The sequence below is a fragment of the Populus trichocarpa genome, chromosome 14, assembly GCF_000002775.5.
Source record: "Populus trichocarpa isolate Nisqually-1 chromosome 14, P.trichocarpa_v4.1, whole genome shotgun sequence".
Classification (NCBI taxonomy): domain Eukaryota; kingdom Viridiplantae; phylum Streptophyta; class Magnoliopsida; order Malpighiales; family Salicaceae; genus Populus; species Populus trichocarpa.
Genome location: NC_037298.2, coordinates 3267369 through 3282237, shown reverse-complemented (window position 1 = coordinate 3282237; position 14869 = coordinate 3267369). Strand labels below are relative to the sequence as shown.

Sequence of the window (14869 nt, the reverse complement as noted above, 5' to 3'; positions counted from 1 at the left end):
ATCAATAATTGGAATTGTGAATTAATTTGTTGGGTCAACCTTAAAACAAATTCAGTTTTGGATAATTCTTTTGAAAAAAATTAATGATACATTATTTAGATAAAACAATAACAAAAAATTTTAAAATTAAACTGATCAAGTCTCGTCTGAGTTTAACCAAATCAATCGAGTTTGATAAGATTCATATCCGGATAAGTTCAAAGATAAGGCTCTAGCTTAACAAGTTATCAGACCATACTAACTTTATATCTGTGCTTCAATCATTCTAGGTATTATTTTTTGCAAATTAATGGTTTGGATTTTTTAATAAGAAATTAAGGTAATGCCTTTGACTCCTTGTATGCATCTAGCTTATTTAAAGGTACTCATTACAGTGTTTGGAATCATAAGTTGCTGCTTGGACAAAAATGGCTCAAGTACACCCTCAAAATACCGAGAGAAGAATTAACTGGTTAAAGAGATTTCAATATGATAAAGAAAGGGACTCACCAAATGATGTGCGAAATGTTTTGCTGGTAATTGCCACACTGATTGCTGCAGTGACCTTCCAAGCTGGGGTGAATCCTCCTGGTGGAGTCTGGCAGGATGATAATGGTATCAAACCTGCCGCTGGGGCGAATCCTCCTAGTCCTGGAGGAGAACGGCAGGAATACAAGTTTGAAGAACATCATGCCGCTGGCAGAGCAATTTATGCGTCTCAAAAACATCCTTACTATGTTTTCTTGATGTCAAACACTTTGGCATTCTCCGCATCATTACTTGTTATCCCATCTCTCACTTACAAGTTCCCTTTCCACTTTGAGATTTGGGTTGCCACAGCTTCAATGATGGTAACTTATGCTTCTGCAATTTTTGCTGTTACCCCTCGTGAATCTGTGCATTTTCGCTATCTCTTGATTACAGCTGCAGTGCCTTTTATCACAAGGTTTTTGATCCAGAAGCTTAAGAAAAGCAGTAAAAAATCTCAGAAAGATGAAGAAATAGGTGGGGAAACAGGCCAAAGTGTGTAGATGTAAGAGCTGTGGGCAAGGCCGACATAAGCTGGTTCATTTCTAATTTGTCCTTGGCCAGGATGGTTTTTTTCTTTTTCTCATTCTTGTATCTCTTGTTTCCCTGGGTTGTATTCTCTGTACCCTCTATCTTCTAATGTGTTTTTTTTCCCTTAATAAATTTGCATCCTGGTTTACAAAATTGAAAGAAAAAACTGGTACGGGCTTCTTATGATTGGAGATTCAATATTTGTGTACCACTGCACTAGCTTATATTAAGGCAATCTGCACAAAAATAATCTTTATATCAAGTATACATCTCTTTCTGAAAAAAGCATTAAGGTCAAATGCAAGGCAAATTATGATCCCCCCCGATTGCATGCAGATTAGTAGGACTCTTCACCTCTCCTACATCCGTGTCCTCTAGCTTCTTGCAGGTTAATCAATTCAGTTCGTCAATTTCTCTATGCCTTTCTAGTTGCAATTATTAATAGCACTTCATGTTGTATAAGAACAGTTGACAAGTCACTCACCATCTAGCATCTACATTTAGGTTGAGAGAGTATGGATGATCATGATGCCCTAATATCCATCCTTCTGCAACAAAAGGACTATAGCATGATTGAAGTTACAAAGCAAAAGCTGATGACATAATTCATCCTAAGACATTAATTGTTGGATTGGATACATCGATGCAATCAAAATGAAGCCCCATCATACTTCTTGAATAAAATAATCATGCTTAATGTGCAAAATATGGGAATAAAAGCATCAATTTAACCTTTTCCTTTGATTTCTCCTATCAAATGTCTAGCCTAAAAAGAAGTGTTAAACAATGTGCATGCAATCCTAAGGCTTCTCGTAGCTTTTGTTATCCATAAATACCATTTTACAGTCATGCCTTCTGCTCCCTGTTCCCAAGTATTCGAAAAATCCCCCTTCCCTTCTTTTACAAAATCTTTCCGTCGAGTGATTTAATGGAAAATTGGGAAGACACCAAATTTATATACTCCTAATCAGGTTTTCTCCCTTTATGGTTCAGATCTTGGTAATATCACTTTCACATTTTCATTTCAAATTACTGAATACCACAAAAAGGGGAACAAAAAAAAGAGAGAAGGCATAACAGTACTGCCTGCTTGGCTGTTTCAGGATCTTATACCTTTCTTAAATGAATTCAGTACTCTACCAAAAGTACTCCTATCCAGATTTAATGGTGCCAGAGACTGGCAGGGGACTGAATCTTTCTTACTTGAATGAAAATCAAGTGCGCTATTCCCCTTCTCTTTAAGAAAAATATTTAAACCTCTTGGCCCTTTGAGTTTCAATGTTAACAGAAAAAAGGAACCATAACTTTCAGCTGAGAGATATGGAAAATCACCCTAAAAATACTACTAGTACTAGAATCAAAAGCAAAATCAAGGTCTGCTTCAAATTTATCGCAGAACCAACAAGGCCACCATTGGAAGGAGATCTAAAGCAAGAAACTCATGATATCCGAAATGTTTTGTTGGCCGGGGCTGCGCTGATCGCCACCGTGACCTTCCAAGCTGGAATTAGTCCACCCGGTGGAGTTTGGCAAAGTGATGATAAGCTGGGACATAAAGCCGGACGTGCTATTTATTCTGATCAGAGAATACCTTTCCAAATTTTCCTGCTATGTAACACTATTGCACTGACATCCTCCAGTTTTCTACTATTATGTCTAACCTTTAGGTACCCTTATTTCTTGGAAGTTTTCATCGCTACAATTTCTATGATGGGCACTTATGGTTCTGCGATATATTGTGTTACACCTTACGAATCAGTGTCGTTTCGTCTCATCTTCCTCGCCGCTCCTGTACCTATGGTAATAAGGGTTCTTATTTGGGTGTTTTCCGCTGTATTTTACTACAAGTGCCCAATGAATGGTTAAAAAAGATCGGATGTGGAAGGAAAGAACCCATATCAGTAAGATGAGGTGCTTGTGTATGCTGAATGTTTGCTTCTCCTTTCTTCTTCTTTCCAGTCGGCAGAATGTAATTTCGTTTAAAAATATTGTTGGCTATGATAATATTAGCCAGATTTTTTTCCTTTTGAATTAATAATTTCGAAAAAAAATTCGGTTGACAGTTTTTAATTTTATGCAAAAATTGAACAAATTTATTGCCAATCACTCTTTCTATCCGTAGATTGATTAGCAGATAAAATTGTAAGCGCATCCAGCAAGGGACAAGTACAAGTCATTTGTAATTCTTGAATATTGATTCGGTGAAATTATGAAGAACAGTTAATTATAAATTTTTATTAAAAAAAATCCTAAAAGTTGAACCAGCTATATTAACCAAATCATTAAAAACTACCCACCAAGTTAAGTTTGAGTTGTGTTCTAAATTGAGTTTTTTAATATATGTATCATATCTATTATTCATTAGATTAAATAACTATAAAAAACACTTATTTAATAGGGTGAGTTGGAGTTGCTATTCTGGATAAGAACGGAATTCATCCCCTATTATTGATGATTTTTTTATTTTTTTTGCAAAAAAAAAAAACAAAACAAATGGTTGTGTAATTGTAATTTGCCATTTTGCCTCTAATGCGGGGTATTCTTAACATTCTCAAAGCTGATGTCACAGAACTTACGGTGTGCTACATCATGGCAATGGAAATGATGAAATCATGCATGACGCTTCTTGAATAAAATAATCACACTCGCGCGCAATATCAGAGCTTTGGAAATAAAGCAAGCAATTTAACTTATTCCCTCGAATTCTTCCATCATTCTTCTAATCTAATAAAAATTACAAATTTAAAAGTAAAAAACACCTAACGTATTTCTACCCGTTTTACTCTGAGCCAAATAAAAAACACCTAACGTATTTCTACCCGTTTTACTCTGAGCCAAATCTTCTTCGTATAGAAATTGTTATATTTAAATTTGAAAATCTTCTTTTTTTTAATCATGTACTATATAACTCGAGTTTTATTTTAAATGTATTAATTACCGGGCAGTTTCGGTCCCTCTGAATTCTAAATTATTGAACACCAGAAGGAAAAGGAAATTAAAAAAAAAAAAATAGCACTTCCCGTTTGGCTAGCTGTTTCAGCATCTTATACCTTTCTTAAATGACTTCAACACTCCACCAAAAAGTATTCCCAGGTGAATTTCATGCATGGAAGAGAACCTTTCTTTACTTCAATGAAAATCAAATGCACCGTTCCCGTTCTTGTTATTAATTTATTCGAGCCTTGTTTTGCCCCGCTGAGTTTGAGTGAAAGACGGGACGAAAAAATCACTACTCTTACAATTCCTAGTGAAATATGGAAAGTACAAGTAACAAAACCAAAATCAAGCCCTTACAAGATATTATATTGCCAACAAGACCGCCATGGAAAACAGAGACAAATGGTGACATCCGAAATGTTATGCTAGTCGGGGCTGCGCTGATCGCGACGGTGACCTTCCAAGCTGGAATCACCCCACCTGGTGGAGTTTGGCAAAGCGATGATAATCAGGGACATAGAGCTGGACATGCTGTTTATTCTGATCAGAAAGTTCCTTTCCAAATCTTCCTGATATGCAACACCATTGCACTAACGTCCTCCATTTTTCTCTTATTATGTCTAACCTTCGGTTACCCATATTTCTTGGAAGTCTTGATTGCTACAATTTCTATGATGGGCACTTACAGTTCTGGGATATATTGTATTACACCTTACGAATCAGTGTCCTTTCGCCTCATCTTCGTCGCTGCTCCTGCGCCTATTGTAATACGGTTTGTCATATGGGTGGTAGCCTCCGCAGTTCGCCATCTAAGACAATTACCAATATCAAAGTAATGGTTCAAAATACTGCTCCTGCGCAGTATTGGGAGCTGGTTCAATTTTAAGATCCGCGTTCATCATGCAGAATTTTATGTTTGATTCTTTCTTCATTTTTATTTTTATTTTTATTTTTTTGCTGAGAGCAGAAATGTTCTCATATTGCTGTAAGCGTTGATTATAACAGCGTAAAAAAATAAAGTTCAACCCTGTAACCTCCCTATATATATCTTTATGTCTTTTCTAATAACTATAACTTAAATTTTCTTCTTGGTTCTTTTATTGTTAGCTTTAGGAAGCAATTAATTAATTACTGTATGTTGCATGCTGCCAGCACAGTGAAGCTCACAGTATCAGTAATAAATATCTCAATTTTTATTAAGAATAATTAATCAGCATAACAAGAACTCCAATGGGTTAATTTAAGCTTTTTGTTCAAGTAATTTATCAATCTTTTTCCCACATTTCTCAATAGAGTCCTTCTTCCATCGAATTTTTGTTAATATTTTTTATCGAATAGATATATTTTATGTAATAAAATGATGTTATTTTGAAAAAAAAATTAAAAAACTAACTAATATTAACATAAGAACCTGATTAAGAATTGTTCAGAATATTTGACATCAGATTGATAAAATTTATAGGTCTGATTGAGATCCAGTTAAGATTGAATATATAAATTAGAGAATAAATTAGGTTTTCCTCAAAACGTAACGTTTTAAAGCTGGATCACAGATACTTGGAATTCAGTCTAACTTTAGTCCAAATTTGCACCTTTCTTCTTCTGGTGGGGCTATTTGGATACCCAGATACCCGACACTGGTAATCACAACTTCACACATGAATTGACTCGGATAAAGGAAGATTATTACATGAATTGGTTTTATATATATATATATATATATATATTAATTAAAATTGTCTGACTGATTAGTGATAGGACGTAAGTTTTTTTAAAAAAGAACTCCACTCATGAACTTCTAGAAATGCTAATAAAAAATGGCTGAATAATTAGAATTTAACATAAATTAAAAGTTTGTGGTTCATGGGATTTATAAAAATTATAATGTTATTAGAACTCTATAATATTCAAGCCAATCTCTATTAAGAGAGTTTTAGCATAGTTAGAAAATAATTAGTCGATTAGTTCTCTTCTTGATTGGATAAAAATTAAAGTATTAGCTTAGTAGAATTTGTAAGGATATATAAAGATACGTTAATGTTAAAAATAATAAAAAATTTATTTTGATATATTTTTAAATAAAAAAATATTTTTAAAATATACATTGCACCATAATACTAATTAAAGACGCATTAAACCCACACTAATGGGGGCTTTTTATTTCTATTTTAATTGTAAATCCTCCATTAGTAGCAGCTTTAATCTTTTATTAATTGTTTTTTTAATATTTTAATTATCAGCAGGAGTAATTTTTAAATGACTTATTTTAAATTAGTAAATTACTACTGAACGCTTAATATTTATTATTGTTAAATTAATTATATAGATATATATATAATTAATGTAGGGATTACATCGATCACTGAGTAGTCATAGGATGTAAGCTTTTTTAAAAAGAACTCCACTCATGAACATCTAGAAATGCTAATATTTAATTATAATATTATTAAAACTCTATAATATTCAAGTCATTCTCTATTAAGAGAGTTTTAGCATGGTTAAAAAATAATTAGTTGATTAGTTAGTTTCTTGATTTGGATAAAAATTGAAGTATTAGCTTATTAGAATTTGTAAGTATATATAAAATTGATATTGTTTTAATATTTTTTTAATAATTTTAATACGTTGATGTTAAAAATAAAAAAAAATTATTTTAATATATTTTAAATAAAAAATATTTTTGAAACATATATTGCAGCATAATACTAATTAAAGACGCATTAAACCCACACTAATGTGGGCTTTTTATTTCTATTTTCATTGTAAATCCTCCATTAGAAGCAGCCTTGTTGTAATCTTTTATTAATTGTTTTTTCAATATTTTAATTATTAGTAGGTGTGAAAGAATTATCTCAACCCAATAGCTTCTTCATACTTCTCAATTAATCACACATTTCTCAATAGAGTCCTTCTTCCATCATTTTCTTGTTAATATTTCCCTTGGAATAGGAATATTTTATGTAATAAAATGATGTTTTTTAAAAAAAGATTTATTAAAAAAATAATTAACGTCAACATAAGACCCTGAGCGAGAAATATTGTTTAGAACATTTAAGATAAAATTGATAGGCTTGGGATCCAATTAAAATTGAGTACATATATTAGGGACTAAATTAGGTTTCTTTAAAACTTAGACCCCTCAATATATTACAACATATACTAAATCACTGCAATTTATTTTTTCAGTTTTGATCCTCAAATTTTATGTTTCAATTGCAACGTCTTTCTACGCCCACATTAATGCCAATTAATTAAAGCTTGTCAGGAAAAGAAATAATTTAACAAAAAAATGACCAAAATGTAAACCAATAAAAGGATCCTCAAAGTTTTTTGAATTGATAAATTGGTTTTTTAATGTTCTAAGTGTGTGTAATAGGTGTGTTTTATGTGAAAATAGATTAAAAAATAATTTTTAGGTCAAACACCCCCTTCTTTCAACAATCATTATAGTGATCAAACATGCCGTCTATCTTAATTGTTTTCAAGAAAATAGAGGCGATCGAATAACATGTCATATGCATATGCACCTTTGGTGGAGAGGAAAAAGAAAAAAAAAGAAAAAAAAAAAAGAGGAACGCTGAAGTACACGAGGTTGGCCTTGCAGTCCTTCGCATGTGGGGTTTTTTTTATTTGCCCAAACATCTAGCCCCTTTTGAAATTTTTTTTAAATTTAATTTAAGATTAGTTAAAATAGATTAATTAAATAAAAATGTGAGTTGTTTGACCAAGAAAGTATTCAATTTTAATTAAAATCACTTAAAATAACTTAATTAAAAGAATTATGATATTTTTTTAATAGATTAATATTTAATTTTTACTTGGTTTTTTTAAGATTATAACTTTTTTTTTTTAATATTAGTAGATGTTTTGTGCAACTTTGTGTAATATTTTTTCTTTGATTCTATTCAATAACTTCTTTGAGCGTGTTTATTTTTAATATTGTTTAATTACATAAAGATTAATTTTAAAAAACAAAGTTATTAAATTTAATTGTGTTTATAAATCATGTTTCGAGATCAAATAACTTAATATGTATCTATCTCTTAACTTTCTTATTTAGTTTTTAATTAGAGTTAACAATTTTTTCTTATATTTATTCTCCATTCTTAATTTATTTAATTAAATATATTAAAAAAATTTGATTTGCAAAAAATTTCTTGAAGTCAAAAACACTTAGGAAATTCTTTTGATCCAACCCATGGTTAAATAAGGGTCACTTGACTAGATTTTGAAATTAATTATTAAAATTTGACTTGAAAATATAAAAATATTATTAATGCCTATACTTTTTTAACATTAAAGAAAAAAATCGAGCTGCAGAAACCATCCCAAGGAAGAAAAGCGAAATGTGTATAATTTTCCACGAAAACAAAGATGGTTTCTTTTCTCACGCACACAGCTTTTCTTTTTCTATTTTATTTCACGTTCCTTTCCCCCTTTTTTTTTTTTCCATGCGGTGCCAATAATTGTAAAAAATAACTTCAAGACTTGAAAAGGAGTCTTGATTCCCCGGGTCCATCTGCAAAACAACAAAGCAATTCAGCTTAACTTTTCTCCAAATTTCCACCGTTCTTCTCCTGGTGGGGGCTATTTGGATACCCAGATATTCGACATTGATCATCACTATTCACACAAGATTTATATAATTTTAAATTCATTGACTTGCATTGACTCGGGTAAACATTGATCATTAAATTAGTTTGGAAATTCTTACATGGATCGGTATGTGTGTGTGTGTATTAAGATTCAGATTTTATTTAATGAATCCATAAGCTATTATTTATTGGGATAATTATATAAATTTTTCTGTAATTTTATATGAATTTCACTTTTTAATTCCCCATATTTTTATAAATTACATTTTTCATTATATAGTTTATTTGTTCAATAACATTTTATATCTTCAATAATGTATTTTGTTTGTTATAGAATATAAAGTATAATCTATAAAAATATGAAAAACAAATTAAGATAAAATTAACTATAGAAAATCTTTTATAAGTATCCTTGATTAATTAGGTGTACAGATATCAAATACGAGAAACATGTGATAATCAGGGCAGGCCCCATCCTCTAGAACGGAGGCTCTTTATAAGTAACTTCTTGAGAGCCAGAGTGCTGGTATCTCCCACATATCTTTGCCCAAGTAAAAATGTCTCAGCCTGAAAAACGCACTACTAAAAGAAGTCATAGCTGGTTCAAGAAATTTCAGTATGATCCAAAAACAGACTCACCAAGCGATGCTAGAAATGTTCTGCTAGTAGTTGTGGCCTTGATTGCAGCAGTGACTTTCCAGGCTGGGGTGAACCCTCCTGGAGGGGTCTGGCAAGAAGGAGATCATGCAGGAACAGCAATTTATGCATCTCAAACGGGTGCTTACTATGTTTTCTTGGTATCAAACACTTTGGCTCTCTCCACTTGTATACTTGTCATTACATCTCTCACTTACAGGTGCCCTTTCCAACTTGAAATATGGGTTGCTACAGCTTCAATGATGATAACCTATGCATCTGCGGTTTTTGCTGTTACTCCTCATGAATCTGTGCGTTTTCGCTATCCTTTGATTGCAGCTTCAGTGCCTTTTGTGTTGAGGTGTTTTGGTTATTTCTTCAAGAAGTACCGTATGAGTGAGAATGAGAATCAAATAGGAAGTCAGGAAGAAGGAGACAAAAGGGATGGGCAAGCAGGTCAACAAGCGTAGATTTTCTATGTTTTTGTAGATTAAGCCCATGCTAATGTGGACTTAATTTTTATTTCTAATTCCGTTGTAAGTCCTCCAGTTGTAGCAGCCTTGCTCTTATTGTCAGCTCTTGTAGTCTTTTATTAAGTGTGATAACTAGCCAGGTATTATCCCGTGTTGCTGTGATTAAATAAAGATTTTTCCGTTTTTTTTATATATATTTTAATTATCAGTAGCGATCAGTAATTTTTGAATCACTCACTTTAATTTAGTAAATTACTGAGCACATAATCTTTATTATAGTTAAAGGGCCTCTCCTGATATTTAATTATGATTTCTCTTTGTTGTTAGGGTTTTGTTTTGTTAACACAATTTAAGCTAATTTTTTTTAAAAAATAGCAATTTTTTGTGGTATTATTTTGATAGTTATAATTAAGATTTCTAAATGAAAAATTAGTAAAAGTGATTGAGGAACTGTCGGTTGAAACTCAAAATGAATTAAGGGGCAAGTTAATTAATTGTAGTTACTGATTGATTTAGTTGGAACTTTATAACAAAATTTGAAGTAAGAAAGGCAATCTGCACAAGAATAATCTTAATTTATATCAAGTAAATATCCTTTTATGAAAAAAGCTTGGAGGTCAATGCAAGACTAATCACAATTCCCCCGATTTCATACAGATTAAGATAGGCAATCAAACCATATTTTATTATTATTATTATTAAACCAAATCATTAAACCAACTTTAGTACTTCAAGACTGTGGGCATGTGTTCCTTGCTCGAAGCCAATCAGGGCTTTTGCCATTTTCTAGGGACTATTCGAACTTTTGCCGTGGTTTTTTTTTTTTTATTATTATATATGCAATGTGAATGAGAGTTGTTTACGGCAACACTAGTTGAATTTTGTCAGGTTTTATTAAATAAGATTCTAAAATATAATTTTTTTAATATATTTTTTTAAATAGAAGTTTTTTAAACCATTTAATAAATGGTTTAGTGATAAAAGCTTGAGATTAAAGGATTTACTCTCCATGTGGTCTCAGATTCGAGCTATATAGTTACTAATATGATGATTATTGAAGATTTACATCATCGTTAATTTCAGAACTTATAAAATTAGTGAATGTATAATTAAACTAACCCCAATATATATTTTAATTAATAATAATAATAAAAAAAGAAGTGCTAGCTGGTTCAAGAGATTTCAGTATGATGAAGTGAGAGACTCACCAAGGGATGCCAGAGTTGTTGTGGCCTTGATTGCAGCAGTACTGACATTCCAAGCTGGGGTGGACTCTCCTGGAGGGGCCTGGCAAGAAAGACATCATGGAGGAAGAGCAATTAATTATGCATCTCAAAAGCGTGCTTCCTATGTTTTCTTGGTATCAAACACTTTGGCTCTCTCCACTTGTATTCTTGTCGTTACGTCTCTCACTTACAGCTGGTTCCCTTTCCATCTTGAAATATGGGTTGCTACAGCCTCAATGATGATAGCCTATGCATCTGCGGTTTTTGCTGCTATTCCTCATGAATCTGTGCATTTTCGCTGTCTTTTGGTTGCAGCTTTCAGTGCCTTTTGTGATGAGGTGTTTGGGTTATTTCTTGAAGAAGTACTGTGTAAGTGAGAATGAGAGTCCAATTGGAAGTGAGGAAGGAGACAAAAGGGGTCAAAAGGATGGGCAAGCAGGTCAACAAGTGTAGAGTTTTTATATTTTTGTAGTTTAATCCCACACTAATGTGGGCTTTTTAAGTTTCTAATTCCTGATTTTTCTGGTTATTTCTGTTTGTTTTTATGTTTTAAAAATATTTTTAAAAATTTTTAAAATTTAAAATTTTTTAATTTTTTATTTGCTTTAAATTAATATTTTTTGGTGTTTTCAAATCATTTTGATGTACTGATATTAAAAATAATTTAAAAAAAATAAAAAAATTATTTTAATGTATTTTCAAGTGAAAAATACTTTAAAAAACAATCATAAACACATTCTAGACAATGTCGGTGCTTCTTTTTCATAACATGAATTTAAGCTAAAATAAAATATAGCACAATTTTTGTGGTATTATTTTAATAGTTAATTTTATAATTAATTACGATTTTTGAATGAAGATTTAGTGGTATAATTTTATAGATGTTCTTATTAAAAAAAAATATATCATATATATATATATATAAAGTCGTCTGGAAAGAAACAGGATCTTTTCATAATTTTGTTCAAAATTATGAAAAAGTCAAAAAAAAAAAAAACGAAGGAAACTGGTTTGACAAGAAACCATTTTTTTTTCAAAATAGAGAGATTGAGGAGGCTTAAAAGATCTTGAGTTTCCAAAACGAGTTAAACCATCTCTACGTACTTCATTACAGCTTGAAATGCAGCCCATCATTATACGCTTGAACTAAATTAGTTGGTTGTACGCTTTGGGCTTTGTTTTAGAGTGGTCGCTCTCTAGTCCATTAAGGAGCCCAGAGCCTCCTTTATGGGTCAAACATAAAATTGGAATCAGCCCACAAAATCAAGAGAAGATGCTTGAAATGCTGCATCGCTTTCACAATCATCAGCCAGCAGAAAGAACAGTTTCCATTTTCTAGTTTAAGCCGCTTTATGTTCTTGAAATATATATGATCTTGCAGCATTTCAAAGATAGTACATCTAGATGCCAATCAATTTCAGATCATAAAATCAATCTTGAATTGCATCTATGCATATCAATTATGACTTGCATGACTTATTTAGAATTTGATCGGAAATTATTTAAAATTATTTTTTGAAAATAATTATTAAAAAATAATATAAATTATATTTTGAAGTATTGTTTAAAATTTTAGATCGAGATGATTTTTTTTACATATATAACACCTTATAAACAAAAATACACTGTACCTTGATTATAATATCTCAAAGAAAACCCTGTAAATAAAAAATTTAATTTGGACAAAAAATCATGCATCTTCCAAACAAATATACACTAAATTTAACCCGTGCAAAATCTCTAAAGAAAACCTTGGTGAATAAAAATGTATGGACAAGAAGTTAAATGATAAGATAAGAAAGATGAACGTGGAATGAAAATGGAAGTGATCTTCCTCCTCCCTCTCTCTATCTTAACAGAGAGGGGAGAGAGTAGGTGTCCATGATTGCACATGTTGTCTGTCCCCTTACAAGAATCAGTACAACTGTCAAATAGAAGAATCTGTCATCACTTCCCAAAATGAACCACAACAAAACAGTACTCTTTTGTCAACTACCCATGGTAGTAACCATTACAGCCAGCTTTACACTGCCCACTAGTGTTTTTTTCTTGAGTTTTGTCCACTCAAACAACTCATTGCCACATCCTGTGCTTTTTAGTGCCCATCCCAAAAGTTCAGAGAATCCTAACATGGACAGAAACAAGAAGTATCAACCCAAACATCCATGATGAAAAGAGAAACAGAGAACCGAGTCAACCCATTACATTTTGTAGGTTAATGGTACAATAGAGAGATAGAATTTGATAGCCAGACTGTAAAGAAGATAGTCCCATCTGTACATACAGAATACACTGAAATTCAAACCCATGAAATAAAACAAAATCAAAAAACCAAGTTGGTTTAGTACAATCCAATATACGAGAAAGGAGACTGGAGGATAGTCACTATCTCTATAACTAACTACATTTTCCAGGGATTATAATTAAACAAGCTATAGCTATAGCTATAGCTTAAACAGCAAGTTGCTGTTGTTGATGGGATGTCTCATCTTCATTGAAGCACAAGTGGACTTTTAGTGATCTCCCCAAGTTCAATGAAGATTCAGCTAAATTCAGAGAAGGTTGTTGCATCATCTCTCTCTGAAGGTAGGAGCAATAAGTGTGGAAGGTGTTTGGAGTCACATTTAAATTGAAGCCTAATCCAAATAGAAAATCCACTTCTAGATAGTTCATCTCAATCGTGCTTATCCCTCCAACTCTTGCATAGTAAGCATTGTTGTAATACCTGAAAATCACAAGACAGGAATCAGGAATCAAAGATGAGTTTTACTATTTGAAGGTAATTGCCATAACAGGAAACCTTGAGAGGCATTTTTCACAGATACAGGTCTTAAATTACCACTTGGATGAACTTGTGATACATCAACATCACATGCATTTAAACTTTAAAGTGGCTAGCTGGGCTAGCTGAAAGTTCAGAATAGGGAGCACATGGCTGGAAAAAAAAAACAAGTGCTACTTTACAGAAATAAACCAAGAACTTCCTAAATCAAAAAAACTTCAAAGAACCAAACTTCTCCTATCTGGGTTTATTGAGTTCCAAACTCAGATCATAGGATCATAAGACAGAGAAATTAAATGACCATGAAGTTGCAGATAATTGAGAAAATTCAAATCAAGAGAAGCAATTTAAAGAAAATAAATCCTCGACAATTAAATCAAAGAACTTCAATTTTCCTTGAGCACTAGAGAATTGCGAATCCAAGGGGTGTGTGTGTGTCGAGTTCCAGAATTTCAAGATTCTAACTTTGTTTAAAACCAGAGCAAGAACCAACAAATTCCCAGAAACCAAATCCAAGAAATTCAAATTTCCATCACTAAAGAAGAATCAAGAACTTACATGTCATCCATGAACTTAGCAGAAACCAAGACACTTGTTATAAGCAACCGATGAACATTGAGAGAATTGATAGGCAAAGAAGGTTGTCTTTGAGCAAACCTATCAAGATACACATACGCAACAACAAAGCAAGAAGGGCTACAATTTGCGTACTTGAAAATTCTCTCCAAGTAACTTTGAATAGAGATAGTTGGCCTAGTTAGTCCATGGAAGACCGAGATTTTCTGTGGCTGAAACTCGCGGTTAAGATCATTAGAATCAGCAACCCTTTGAAGCAAAGAAGAGAGAAATGTGATTGATTTTGGCATCATCTTTGTACTCTCTAGCTCTGCCATTGATAGGCAAATTTTGGTGCTAAATGCTTGGAATTTTTTTCGCAGCTTGCTTGTTTCGGGTTTCACTAAATACTATGCGTCTTCATATAATAAAACCAAACGTGGTGGTTAATGGGTTTGGAAGAAAACACCCTTATGTTTTTTAAACTATGACTTGTATGTCCTTATTCATTAGTGGACTTTGGCCTTTTGTATCCTTTTTAAAGTTCTTGGATTTGAGTTGGGTTAATGATGGTTATTTTAATTTCAAACTTAATTTGATAGAGAGGGAACAAGCTGAAGGTGTTAG

General features: G+C 32.1%; 2 protein-coding genes across 2 annotated transcripts; one reads left to right on the top strand and one right to left on the bottom strand.

The window, feature by feature from the left end:
* The first annotated feature begins 384 nt into the window (after positions 1-384).
* Positions 385-1236, top strand: LOC18105090 (uncharacterized). The gene has a single exon (XM_024584343.2). The coding sequence runs from the start codon at positions 408-410 to the stop codon at positions 1008-1010; it is 603 nt and encodes a 200-aa protein (XP_024440111.1). The 5' UTR covers positions 385-407; the 3' UTR covers positions 1011-1236.
* An 11838-nt stretch (positions 1237-13074) lies between these two features.
* On the bottom strand, positions 13075-14715 carry LOC18105085 (cyclin-U4-1). The gene is made up of 2 exons (XM_006375109.3): positions 14246-14715; positions 13075-13630 (listed from the first exon to the last, which is right to left on the bottom strand). The coding sequence occupies exons 1-2, from the start codon at positions 14578-14580 to the stop codon at positions 13357-13359; spliced, it is 609 nt and encodes a 202-aa protein (XP_006375171.3). The 5' UTR covers positions 14581-14715; the 3' UTR covers positions 13075-13356.
* Between the last annotated feature and the right edge of the window lie 154 nt (positions 14716-14869).